The sequence below is a fragment of the Mauremys reevesii genome, linkage group 21 (assembly GCF_016161935.1).
Source record: "Mauremys reevesii isolate NIE-2019 linkage group 21, ASM1616193v1, whole genome shotgun sequence".
Lineage (NCBI taxonomy): Eukaryota > Metazoa > Chordata > Testudines > Geoemydidae > Mauremys > Mauremys reevesii.
Window position 1 is genome coordinate 10,922,867 of NC_052643.1, and position 14,211 is coordinate 10,937,077.

The 14,211-nt window shown below is 39.7% G+C and overlaps 1 protein-coding gene across 11 annotated transcripts in view; it reads left to right on the top strand.

Annotated features, from left to right (window-relative positions):
* The window catches only part of RERE (arginine-glutamic acid dipeptide repeats), a 391,036-nt gene that overhangs the window by 200,705 nt on the left and 176,120 nt on the right, over positions 1-14,211 (top strand). For all 11 annotated transcript variants that reach the window (XR_005590298.1, XM_039508664.1, XM_039508660.1 and 8 more), the window contains exons 4-6: positions 391-496; positions 2,334-2,430; positions 6,330-6,434. Coding sequence is in view for 10 of the 11 variants with exons in the window: in XM_039508664.1 (XP_039364598.1) it covers positions 391-496; positions 2,334-2,430; positions 6,330-6,434 (308 nt within the window). In the remaining variant the exon portion in view is untranslated. The remainder of the gene's footprint in view (positions 1-390; positions 497-2,333; positions 2,431-6,329; positions 6,435-14,211) is intronic.

Genomic DNA, 14,211 nt, shown 5'->3' on the forward strand with positions numbered 1-14,211 from the left:
GCTGATTGCAGCTCCTCTGTATCTGGCTAACATTACTTTGGATTTGTTGGAAGTTGATGAGTAAGAAGATTGCTTGAGGGAAGTGAGAGCCCAAGGATGCTGCTGACTCCCCACTTCCAGGGTTGGTGTTGGCTGGTCAAGCAAGCACAGCTAACATTGCATGGAAATGGAGGTCACTTGTTCTCTTTAGTCTTATTAAGGATGAAGGCCTCCTGTGCTACAAGTACCACTGCCTTTGGGTTTTTTTACATTATATTAATATTTTTCTGCTTTTGATTCTCCTTACCTCAGATTTTGTTCAGTGGTACTTGAGTTCTGTGCTTTGGAAGATGAGTGTGGCAGCCATGATTTCAATTCCTTTTCAGTAATGCCTTAGACCTTCTCTTTCAGAGCAAACGGGACCATCTCCTTATGAATGTCAAATGGTACTATCGCCAGTCGGAAGTCCCAGATTCAGTCTATCAGCATTTGGTTCAGGACCGACACAACGAGAACGGTGAGTCATTCTCCGTAGTGTCAATCTTAACTTGCTTTTACGTGGACATTTACTGGAGTCAAGGGGTGCTTACCAGTCTGTGGAAAACCAAGATCAATGTTTTTGCATAGGGATGTGAGATAAGACTTGTCAGTGTGAACCAGACATTAGAATGCAGATGGTGAGGTCCTTTAATATCTATACCCGGGTTCATTTTAGCAGCATATGGGCCCTAACCATAGCTATAATCTGCTGCATCTCAGTTATGATGATTTACTGTACTGTATGTATTAATGTTGTACTTGGAGACAGCAGATGGGTAAAGTTATTGGCATCCCTTGAGGTTTTTTTGGACTATACAAATTAACATTTATGAGATCAAGTTGCGTTAAGGATAAATCATGTAGCCCCTTTTACTCTTGGATGCCTCTGACATACTGTATTAGATCTAAATTCTTGCTGAGGAGTGATTATTTAGCCTTATCCTAATGTGCTCGCTGTCACATAGTACGACAGTTAGTGTTTCACTGGAAGCATTGCTAACTGATTCTTTCCCCTCTCTTCCACCCACCGTTTTTTGGACTAAATAGGAACGGCCGTACTGGGTCAGACCAATGGTCCATCTAGCCCAGTGTCCTGTCTTCCGACAGCGGCCGATGACAGATGCTTCAGAGGGAATGAACAGAACAGGGCAATTGTCAAGTGCTCCATCCTCTGACGTCCCATCCCAGCTGCACAATAATAAACTGTTGATCTTCCTAATAGTGGCAGAGACAGGAATTCTTAAATCTTCCAGGATGATTTTTGCCTGGGCTTCTAGAGAGCCATAAAACTTGATTCCACTCTTCTGAGCTGGAAATTTCCTTGGGGCAGCCTCAAAAACACTGAAAACCTTTGGAGGTGAATTGTGATCTCTCTCCCCCTCCCCTCCCCAATAAATAAATAAAAATCATGCTTTAAAAATGGAACACTGCCACTCATATTTAAAGTATCCAAATAGATTGGCATACAGTGGTATAAATCTATGAATATTTTCTCTTTAATGGTGGTTAGGAGGGTCGTTTTTGTATGTGCTGTAGTAAAATCTGCACGAGTCTAATGATTCACTCTCACTAGTTCAGTGAAAATTTCTAACCCAGGAAAGATGGGCACAAAGCCAAAGCCCACATTTTTCCTAGCTTTATGCCTTCTATTAAGTAGCATCGTCTGTGCGTATACAAACTATTTTAGTGTTAAGTAGGGATTATTAAAGGCATCACTGATGACTCGATAGTCAAGGTTGCATTTTGGATTTTAACTACCTATTTTAAAACATGAAAAGAAATGTTCTTCACTGCCAATATGACACCACTGACTTTCAGTGCACAGATATTGATCAAAATGATGACATATAACATTTTAGCAAACTCCGGCTTGTAAAACTGTATAGAACAGACTGTGTCACAGACAGAGCAGGTGGGGGTGAGAGGTTACAGAAGAAGGTGCTTGCTCTGGAGACAAGACACTTTCTCCTGCCGTGCCCAAAAGAGCTGTTCCCTTCCTGCACACTTCTTAAGGGGTACAGAGGGAAAGCTCCTGTCAGCAGCCCTTGTATAAAATGGGGCTAATAGTATTTCCATACCAAATGGGGAGCACAAATCCGTTAATATTTGTGAGTTGCTCAATATTATTGTAATGAGTGCCACAGAAAACCCCGTTTTAAAATTATATTTTTAATGTTGGTATAATCTTAACATCTCAGTGACTGTGTGTGTTCAAGACAGTATTAACCTCAGGCTTCAACATACAAAATGCCTGTGAATCTGCAGAGGTAGATGCTTTGGGACTCTGCAGCTAATGTGTTGTTCTCTTTTCACAGATTCTGGACGAGAGCTTGTTATTACAGATCCAGTGATCAAGAATCGAGAGCTCTTCATTTCAGATTATGTTGACACTTATCATGCTGCTGCCCTCAGGTAAGTGACAGAGGACCTGGTGCAGCATCCCACAGCAGGCTTGGCAGGGAGGAAAAATAGCACTGAAAAAATCTGAACAGAGAAGGAGAGCTGTCTTTTGTCTTTTCCTGTTTGGGGAGCATTAGCATACTGCTCAGGCTCCTTCTCGCCACATGCAATAATTAACTTGTGTTATCTGTTCTAATTTGAAAAGAAGCTGTGATTCTAAAAATCTCATTTTAATCTTAGCTAATCTATGGTGTTCAGACGATATTGTTTCCCATCATTGCAAATTTAGATTATTGCTAGTTATTGTAGAAATGGTACCCTCCCTTCCTCTCTGTTTCATTTCACCATTAACAATAACCTCCCTTTGCAAAATGACTGTTAGTGCAGCCCTGATAAATTGCATTAAAGACTTTTGCTCTGAGGCAGAAATCATTGTAGCTCAGCTGAGAGCTCCATTAAAAGCTAGCTGTATAAACAGCGGAGGTAACGGACCCCTGTATTGTTCTCTGTTATCTGCCCTTCCCCAGGGCTTGCTGCTCTCTTTGCCCAGTTAGTTTGTAACTTAAGTGGCTAACCTTTGACCATGCAAAGGGGGAGACGCCATTACTTACAAATGTTTTCTGATAGAAATACTAAGGCATTATTTTTACTGGCATCCATCGAGTTTTCAGCTTGCTGAAGAGTGCATGGATATTGTCAAAATGTGAACTGAGTAATCTCCCTGATGATAATGCTCAGATGGTGTTTCAGTAAAACCATCTGGAGACATTTTCTTTGTTCAAAGCCACTTCTCTGAAGCCCTTTACTTCAAGGCAAATTAGCTGCAACTTGTGCTGTAGGGGAGGTGAAAAAAAATCTTTTATTTGACTTATTACAGGATTTTAGATAAACTCAGAACATTCCAGTGGTGTGCTGTAATCTTCCTGAAACACCAGAGTGGTTTTTGTGTCTCAAGAAAGGTAGCTTTCCCATATGAAATTGACATACTTGGAGAGAATAGCTAGCTAATGTGAGGCTGGTTGGATTGTTGAAACCAGGCTTGTAAATTTAATTGTCATCTTAGACACTGAGAAATTGAAACATGTGTATGGAATTTCCCCTGAGAGTATTATAGACTCTTCTGTGTTCTCATTCTCTTCCCCCTCTATTTAAAAATAAATAAATAAAATAAAACACGGAACAAATTGAAGGCACCATGAAACACAAAAAGCTCATAGATTAGTTTGAGACAAAAGACTGATATACCATAGATGGGATTCAGAAAATATTCACCATGAAAATATTTTAAATGACTCTTTAGACTACACTTCCTGTTGGCTTATCGTTTTATTTTCATTATGGCTTACCTCTGCCATTTGTGGCAATACTTATATGAATGTTTATCAGTTGTATTTTAAAATTAGCCCTTTTGAAAAATGAAACAGAGCTTCTAGTTACATTTCTAAATGTTGACGTTCAGGCACGTATTTGTTTGCATAGCAAAGAACTGAGCACATCCTTTCCACTCATTCTCCTCTAGTTAATAGCATTTACTGTGTGCCGGTAATTTTCACAGCTGCCTACAAGACACAAATCTAAGGAGTGTCACTTCCCTGATGATCTGACAATCTAAATGACAAAATAGAGAAGACTAGATACATTGGGAAGTCCAGAAAAAAGATTAATTTTAAATTTAATTTAATAAATTAGAACATTACCATGCCCTCCATGCAGATGACTACACAGAAAGCTGATGACAGAGTAGGAAATATAACCAAGTATCACAGCTCCCAGTCCACTGCTCTGGTCAATAAAAAACTTTAATTGGAAAGTGCTTATGGAACACTTAATAAACACAATTGTCTTGTACTTCAGTAGCAATACTTAATATTACCTGCATAAAATTCCATGATCAAAATATTGTATTGCTTTTGTGTGACTGGATAAATGCATATTCTTGATTTTAGTTATTATTTACTGTACCAGGTGAATTGTTCTTATTCAAAGGAAAGTTTAGAAAAATTTGATCTGCCTTAAAATTATTTGATCAAAATTTCCTGTGAAAGATGAAAACAAATACCACCAATTTTTAATTCCCTAGCGCTCTCTTCAAGAAATTAAGATAAAATGAGCTGTGAACAGGATTGTCAATGCTTCAAGAAGGCTACAAGTTTGATTTAAACTGCAGAGGATTTTAACATTGCATTGCAGTCTGACGACAGCTGACCAAGAAACAAATTTTTGCTTTGCCTCTGGCTGCAGAAGCTGAGAATTAGGCAATCCTAGGGTCTGATTATGTAACTCCTCCTCACATGAGTAGTCCTGTTGACTTCTTGGAGAATATTCATGTGAGTAAAATTGCAGGACTGGTCCCTAGTTATTTTTGTCTTTGCAGTAGCCTATGTGGGTAAAGAGCTTGATGCAGAAAAAAATTGCCATTCTTAGCCACATTTGGTTGATGGAACTTTCAGAAGCGCTTTTCCCATGAAAGGGTTGCAGAAGGAAACCAATTAGTGTCCTGATAAGTTTTCCACTGCAGCCTTTCAAGTGTAAAACATTGCTACTGTCTCTTCAGAGACCAAAAATAGGCAAAAGAGCCCAGAATTGTGTAGGTAAAATAGCTCTTTCCAACCTCAGAGCCTTTATGAGGCTTCGCTAATGTTTGTGAAGAGCTTTGAGATCCTTGGATGAAATTAAATGCGCAGAGTATTATTGTTATTATTGTGGTCCATCTAGAGGAATGCATGGTCAGTGACTCACAAATGGAAGGAAATGCTTGCTTCTGTTCTTTTAATGTTAAAGATATTTACGCTGCTGAAAAGAAAGGTAGTCTTGTGGTTCACTAGTCTCGGTAGTCTCCACTTGCAGGTAAAATACAACTGCAAACATCTACTGACAAATACCTGTGATAAGTGTAAGTCTCTCCAGTTGATTAGCCATTTCCCTCTGATGCCCTCTTCTGAGCTGTCTGATTTACTTCACTGCTGTAAATTGCTGTGCAGTGTTTTACAGAATGTTTAAAGCAGCTTCTGTGCACTAAACAGTTTAACAAACCCATGAGCAAGACAGCAGAGAGTGAAACATTTTGCAGCATAATTCCCTTTGTGGCTATCCTTAATGAGAACAAAACGAGTGCTTTGTATAGCAAAATTTATAAAGAAATTTCTTAACTTTTCTATCTTTAAGGAGGTTAGTGGGAAGCAGGGATTTATACTGGGCGTATTCTATATTAGAGGCCAATCTAGAGGCCACTGTGGGCAGATGGAACAAAATCTTTGCTAGGTGTTATTCCTGATGAAAAAGTAATTGTGTTGTTGCAACTTCTATTGTTTTATATTGTTTACAGTGCAATCTTGCTAAAAATACTTAGCCAATTAATTTGTTTTTGATCTGAAAATTGTCAAAGCATACTTATGAGGTTTGTCTTGAAAATGTATTAGATGAAACACCAAGTGTTCTCACCAGTCTCATGAGGGTGGTGATTAAGACTGTCATTTTACTCGCCCATTAAAAAAAAAAATCATCACTCCTCTTAGTTATTGAATAGTAGAATTTTGTACATCAGCTTTAAAGAGTTAGTTATTAAAAAGAAAAAAGAGAGATTAAGGCCAGGGGCTGGAGCAGGGATCTTCAACATTTTAAAAGCTGCAGTTTGGGGCAGATTTTCTGTTTAAAGGTATATCCTGTTCATTTGTGACTGCCCTGGAGAGGGTCCTGACTGAATAAGATTAATGAATGTTTCTCATTTAAGTTAATAGGAGAATTTGCCTGGAAGTCACTGATAGTAGGGTTGGATCTTGCATTATTATGAAGTTTGGGCACCTGCAAGAGCACAATGCATCCCTTGACTGATTTCCAAAGTGGAGTGATGCTTATCTAAATGAATGTTGTCCAGCATGGGATTCTAATACCATTTGTTCTCTTCCTTTCAGAGGGAAGTGTAATATTTCCCATTTCTCTGACATATTTGCTGCTAGAGAGTTTAAAGCCCGAGTGGATTCATTTTTCTACATATTGGGCTACAATCCAGAGACAAGGTAAGTGAGTCACCCTGGCTAACGGAAAGTTTTACCAGAGATTGGTGTGTTGTAAGAATATGCCAGCTGCTACAGGAAGGCAAAGAATTAAAGCTTGGGATTCAAGTGTGATGTACATAGAGAAGGGAAAAGGATGAATCATGTATGTGCAGACATGGGGATGCATATAAAAGGCAAAAAGCAATTTATAATCAATAATTCTGACACCAGCAGTGGCCTGTTATGCCCACTGGAAGTGCTGCTGAAGGTTGTGGTTGTGTTATTGCTGGGGGAAGAGAGACTAGGAGAATGGGGAGGGCTGTGATATTTGTGTTTAGAGAAGTATAGAGAAAAGATTGGAGGAAGGTGTTTATAGGGTCCATGTATTAAGTAAAAATAAGAAACAGTGGATTACAAGGCTCCACAGCATGTGGTGACATTTTAATAACATCCCTTTGGAGAGATAATGAACCTTAAAGCACATTCTTTGAACTTTGGTTAAAATTGAGTGAATGTGAGCATTAACAGGCATTTGCAAGTCTCTCATTGGGAAAATGTACATTCCTAACAACACCCACAAGTTTTCCTATAAGTAGCATTGCAATTGTATATTGTTAATTGCAAGGTCTCCTGCAGTGTGGCAGTGCATGGGAGCAGGGTCATCACTGTGGATGTAGATAATTGACTGAATGGAGCTCTTCAGCAAAATCCCTACCTCAGATCTACTTGCCAGAACAAATTAGAGGCATCAAACAGAATTCAGCCTGTTTGAAACAGGTGTACGTCGGGGGAGAAGGTGCATTCAACAGTCTCACACATTCAGCTCCCTGAACCTTTTCTCTGTGTGTCTCCAGTCACCCATACAGGATGTCTTTAAACTGATTTTAGTTGATACCTCCATCAGGTATTACAACCAAAACACGGTTACTATTTTATTTAACATCATTCACATAGTCCTGTAAACATACACGATGCTCTGCAGACATCACGTAAGCATATGCCCTTCCCTGCCCTGGAGAGAGAAAAATCTAGGGGCCTAGTCCTGTAAACACTTAGGGCTTGTCTTCACTTCCGGGATAAATTGATCGAAGTTACACTACTCCAGCTACATGAATAATGTAACTGGAGTCGACGTAGCTTAGGTCGACTTACCCCAGTGCCTTCACTGGGCTGAGTCAATGGGAGATGCTCTGCTGTCGATTTAGTGGGTCTTCACTAGGCCTGCTAAGTTGACACCTGCTGCATCAATTGCAGCAGCCTCGATCTCCCCAGTAGTAAAGAGAAGCCCTTCGTTTCAGGAGTAGTAACTCACAACAGTGACTAGTAGCCACTGTGCCCTGATGAAGGATATGCCTTTTTAATACTACATAATTAACTTGTGGAACTCATTGTCACAAGATTTTATTGAAGGCAAGTAGGATTTAAATAGGGATAGACATTTACGTGGATAATAAATACACACCCATTGTTACATTAGAAGTTTATAAGAATATAAATCTTCGTGTTTCAAGGCATAAGCTGAAACTAAGTACCTGCAGTTGGAAAGAAACTCCCCATGTGAGCAGATTATTAAATAATTGTCTGTTGTGAGGTTTCCTGTAGCATCCTCTGGCACTGGCCACTCATCTGAAATAGGTTATCAGACTGGTTTAGCATTTCCTACATGCATAAGGAGTGTTTGCAGCATTATGTCTTAAGATATGCATTGTATCCAATCTGCAGTATTGAGCATTGGAAAAAGACATGAAATCCCATCATGTTTACAGAAACCTTCTAATACGCTATATGTGAAAGTACAGAGAGCTTGTGTGTTTCATTTCAGCACAGTGATACGGCAAGGAATGTGTCAGGGCACACTGTGGTGGATGACACTGAAGTGATGTTGTTAACTTAAACATCAAACATCTCTCTCAATTGTCACCTCTTATTGCTTTTTCTTGTCAATTAATTTAATTATTTTGGGGGGTGTAGGTAGTGAACTATTTCAATTCGTATTCAAATTTTGCATTTAATAGCGAATTGCTAGCTTTCCCTGAGAAATGCCACTTGTGTGACTCTAAGTAGATCAGAGCAGTTTCAAACCCCTCTTTTTGCATAGAGCAAGCAGCTGATGAGCTTCTCATGGCTGTTTGAAAACTACTGGCACTGAGAGGATGAATGAAATAACACCACTCCATTGCACTTTACTTTTTCAAAGCACTGTACAAACATACATCAGCTAATTACTCACAATAGCCTGTTTCAAAATGTGTTTTATCTGGTTGGATCCAGCCAGATTTTTTTTTTTTAAACACCGGCTTTTCTGAGGATATTCACTTTTTGCTCAGTGCCTTTTTAGTGCTTTTCTAGACTAGAAAAATGGGTTGAAGTTAGGCTGAGTGTTTTGACTGACTTTGCTCTAATCACAACTTTTACTTCCTAGTGTGGATGCATTGCAATGTTTTATCTTGATTGCCCAGGTCAGGGTGTACCTCTCCATCAAGGTAAAGGCATCGCGGTATGTCCATGCTAGGATAAAGGTTATGGGTATATCAAGATTAGCTAATTAAAAACCCAACTTGACCTTAACAGAGTTTTCTGGTGTAGACACTTGCATTCAAATGATAAAAGATGCACAATGTTCTGTTTGGATGCTATTAGAAAGCTGGGTATTTGTGATCTGATTCAGTTCTGTTCATGATGCAGATCTGCACCATATGGTAGTGCTACTTACCTACATGACCATGTGTCTACCTAACCAATCCAGAGATTTGGAAGACTGTTTTATTATAATTATTGGTGTTGAATGTCTTTTGGTTATTTTAATGTAAATCAAAAGTAACATACCTGAGCTGCAGAGTTTGACTTCTGCAAATAGATTTTGTTCTTCGTCATTGGATGCTTTCTGTATAGTATGCCCCACATACATGTATACAGTTAATACATCATCTCTTTTGTCTGAATGAGTTTGTCTCATTTGCCACTGAAGACAAGTTTCTTTGTGCTTTTCAACGACTTTGAGAGACAACTCAGCATATTGAGAATCCAGCTGTTTTCTGCTTGCTCTTGGAGAACCAACAGAAGCAAGATAACAAGAAACACGTTCTCATTTATGTTTTAGGTACAGCAAGCAGTAAAGCTTTTGCCAGGGTTTATACATCAGACGTGCACTCTAAAAGTGTGAAGATGTGGTGTAAAAAAGCTGTCATGGCAGAGGTGTAATTGATGAGCGCTCTTGCCTATCAAAGGGTTCTCAACATTTAAAGGAAAGCAAATTTGGTCCTTTATTTTCTCTTTTAAAAACCTGCTGAGCGTGGGTTTAGTGGGGGAAAAATTAGGGGCATCTTATTGAAGAACAGCTAGTTCCAGTGGTAACTTGTGTTTTCGGAATCTTTGTTCCTTCATGCACTAGGACAAATTTTGTCCTGCAGACATCAGTAAACCATTCCTTGCTGGTTGGTGTTGCTCATCAACAGGATTATTATCATCAGAATAAATTATTAGTCTTGAATGTTGGTACTGACATTTTCTACCTTGCATTGAGCTGTTAAGCAAGTTAGTAAGTAGGTCTGGAATATATTCCTAGCTGTCACTGAACTCATAGTCAACTAGGAAAGGAACGTTTGTGTTATACCAGGCACTTTAACAATCACTCAGCTAAAGAACTATATACTAGATAAAGAGAGAGAGAGAGTGTGTGTGTGTGTGTGTGAGAGAGAGAAAACGAGAACCTATGCTCAAAACCATTTTTAGAAGTACTTGTCATAGTTTAGTATCTTCATTCAGAGAAAGGAACTGCTCTGCCATTTTAATGATACATCATTACACTTTACTTCACAGCAGCACCCCAGTTTGAGATAAAGTAGGACTGAAAGAATTACCTTTTACCATTCAGGGCCGGCTCCAGGCACCAGCATTCCAAGCTGGTGCTTGGGGCGGCAATCTGAAAGGACCGGCAGTCCCTCTTGTTTTGCCCCCAAGCAGCGCACCGAATTGCCGCCACGGCGGGGGCAGTCCGTGTGCCCTTAGGGCGGCAGGCGCATTTCCGCGGTGGCGGCAATTCGGCAGCAGCTTCTATGTTTAGCTGTCCGCGACGGCAATTCGGTGCGCTGCTTGGGGCAGCGAAAACTGTAGAGCCGGCCCTGTTACCATTAGCAAGCAAAGGAAATCAGAGGGCTGCAAAATGTCATTTTTATTTTGAGTTTTGGTTAATAGCTATTAACCCTGTTAAGTTAACGTTAACTCAGGTAACGGTAAAGTTAATCAAAACTCAGTAAAACTTGCCATACAATTAGATCAAACATTCTGATTTTCAATGGTCATGTATAATGGAGCCAATTTTTCATTTACTTGTAAATTCCAATTCTGCAGTATAACGTCTGCACCTGCTTGGAGTCCCACTGAAATCTCTGCGACTCTACAAATTGCAGCATCAGGGCCATGCTTTGCATTATTAAACTGTCAAGATGATGATATCTGATTTTTTCTGTTAATTAAATTTGTGTACATTATTTGACAATTAAAAAATCCTTTGTATTTGTTTATATTGATTAGAATTTTAAATATTGCACCAGCATTTCCTTGAATGTTTATTGTTAGATGAAAAAAACCTTCATAAAATACCGTGATCCTTTGTAGATAACCAGACTTAATTTAAACTCAGTCTGAGGTGCTAAGGTGCCAGGTAATGGAAGGCATAAAACTATAGACTTTTAGATTAGATAAGGATGGGAGTGGAAGGAAAGAGTTAACATTAGATTAAAAAGGGGTTTTGAATAAAATGCCACCAGTAAACCTTGCTGTCTCTGTAATGGGCCTCTCTCCCAGGGACTTTCCTTTTGACAACATGTGCTTTTTGTTTACATCTGACATCATCTGCCCATCTTATAGCTTAACTTTTTCTGCTCCATCTGAACCTGTATGTGTTGTCAGGATACAGGCCAGTGGGATAATAGAATTAGACCTTTGTGGTTTTTTTACATAATATGCAACAAAATAGTTTTAAAACCCTCACAAAAGCTATTGAATTTCAATTGAGAAGCATAAACAGGCAAAGCAAATTGGAACTGATGTACCATTTTACAAAAGCACTAACTGCACCAGCTTGCATTAAACAGCCGTTCTTGGAATTTATGAGCCAGAGTTCAGTTCAGCTTCTGAAAACAAGCAGTGAGTCCCAGGGATGATGTCCATACCACTTTTCTTCTGTTAGCTTAAGTGGTTGCTCACCAGTACGTTACCTCCCATTTAATTCAGCTGTTAGTTCTTACCCCAGCCAATAATATAACTCTAGAAATAGAATGTGGAACACAGTGTACGCACATCTCTTGGGGTTTTGAAATGAGTTCATTTTGGCACATGAACTTGTGCATTTAAATTGGTAAAAAGATAAATAGGACTGTGTGTAGACCCCTGCTCCTTCTTGGTTGTTAAAATACCCAGTCTTGTTTTTAGGGTGTGTTGTTGTTGCTTAAATACATGCAATTCTAATTCTGGTATACGTTAGAATGCGAGCATTCAAGACCTGCTTACAATAGGGAAACTGAACATTTCCCACCATTGTTAACATCAATTCATATGAACGGGTGTTAGCAACATTAGGAGCTCTAGGATAGGCAGGATATTGGCTGCTAACGCTGTCTTTGTTACCATTTCATCTTAGCCTGCTGGGTACAGATCTAACTGACGGTTCTAAAAATGCTATCGGCGGTTGAAGAAGCCTTGTGTATACAAAGGTTCCTAACATTGCTCGCATCAGCTCAGCTGAACACCTAATTGATGATAGAAACAACGTCAGGTTTTTTCCAACATTCTATTGTAGACAAATCTTTAGATGTAGTTTGATAGAGTCTAGCGGGTGCTGGATGAGGACTTTAAAGACTCAGATTCTATTCCCAGTTCTGCCAGTGACTGTGGGACCTTGGGAAAGTCACTTTACTTCCCCGTGCCTCCATTTCTCCTCTCTAAAAAGTGGATAATGATGCTTAACCATGTTTTTGAAGCACTTAGAGACATGGATGAAAACAGCTATGTAAGTGCTCGGTGGTGTGCAGATGCTATCACAATACAAATAATTATAATAGAAACTTCTTTTTGGGGATGCAGTTGGGAGGGTTTAAATGAAGTTTAAGGGTCCATAAGCCTTTTGCTGGTCCACTGCAAGGGATGAATTTCATTTTTTATTTGTTGTCCTGTTGTTCTAGCAGATTGCTTACATGAGTGCCAATGAAGGTGACTGCAATGGTGTTGTCATGTTGGTCACAGGATATTAGAGACACAAGGTGGATGAGGTAATTTCTTTTATTTGACCAACTTCTGTTGGTAAGAGAGAGAATCTTTCGAAGTTACACAGAGTTCTTCCTCCGGTCTGCCCTGTAAAAGAGCTCTGTGTAAGCTCGAAAACCTGTCTCGCCAACAGTAATTGGTCAAATAAAAAATACTGCTTCGCTCACCTTGTGTCGGTAATGAACATGACTGTCATTTTGATACTCAAAACGGTGGCTGAGGTGTGCATGGGAGAGGGGCTCGGCAGCAGGGGGATTGAATTGGGTGGGATGGGGTGTAGTGCATGGAGCATTTATGAAGGAGAGGGAAGAGGAATTTGTCATCTGGGAAAGAGAACTCTGTCACAGGCACTTTCTGGGTAGGCATGCCCACTTGTCTGTCCCATATACCTTGATTCCCTGCACCATCTCACGGTGTTTATGATGCAGTCTGTTGTCCTAGTGCACACGTGCAGGGCCCCAGCATACTACCTGTCTGCCTTTGTATTGTATTGTGCAGATGAGCTCGAGACATTCCACATCCTGGAACAGCCTGCTCCAGACTTCTGCATGTTTGTTTGCCCAAGTTCAGTGGGCAGGTGCACACCTGCTTCCTGCTCAACCCTTCAAACACTTATTTTCTGCAAGGCTAAATTAATCAGTGGCTAATCCAAACAAGAGGGAGCCAGTCTGTCTGTCTTGCTTTGAAGGTGGAGAGCACAGGCGTTTTGTAGAGTTAATTCAGTGCGATAAACACATCCATCATTTATTTTAGAACTGAACTAGATGTGTGTGTATAAAAGCAAACTTGTGTTAACAGTAGACTTTCTGACTTGCTGATTCTCAACAATATGCAGTTAAAATGTGGAATCACTTCAAGTTCTGCTTGTATTAATTACTTTGTCCTTCACAGTACTTCTTCCCCTCTGCTGCCTCCACCTGTGCAGTGAATATACAGGATCTGCTCTTTAATTCCAGGAGTAAACTGTGTCCATTTACTATAGCTTGTTTTCCCCTCCTTATTTAAAGCTAGTGCAGGAATCTGCAAACCATACATAGGTCCGGACTCTCTTGAACCTTAATTACTTGGAAACCAGAAATATAAAAGATTAATTTCTGTACAATCAGATATAACAATCACGTGTCTTGAAATGATACTTTGCACAGCATTGTTTTGCATCAGGGAACAGAGTGATTATCAAGTCTTCAAAGCACAGATTAATTTTAAAAACAGAAACAGGGAGAGATTGGAGCATGGTGTATTTAGAGACCCAACATATTTTCTCTTTGCTTGCAGAGCTCTTAGTTTTTATGTGCGTCCACAATTGCTTTGTGATGTTAAGAAGCAAACGAGTATTAGAATAATAAAAAGGTTGGGTTGGAGAAACCTTGAGAAGTCATCTAGTCCAACCCTCTGTGTTGAAACAGGACCAAGTACATCTAAACCAGGGGTCGGCAACCTTTCAGAAGTGGTGTGCCAAGTCTTCATTTATTCACTGTAATTGAAGGTTTTGCATGCCAGTAATACATTTTACATGTACAGGGGCCGGCAGATG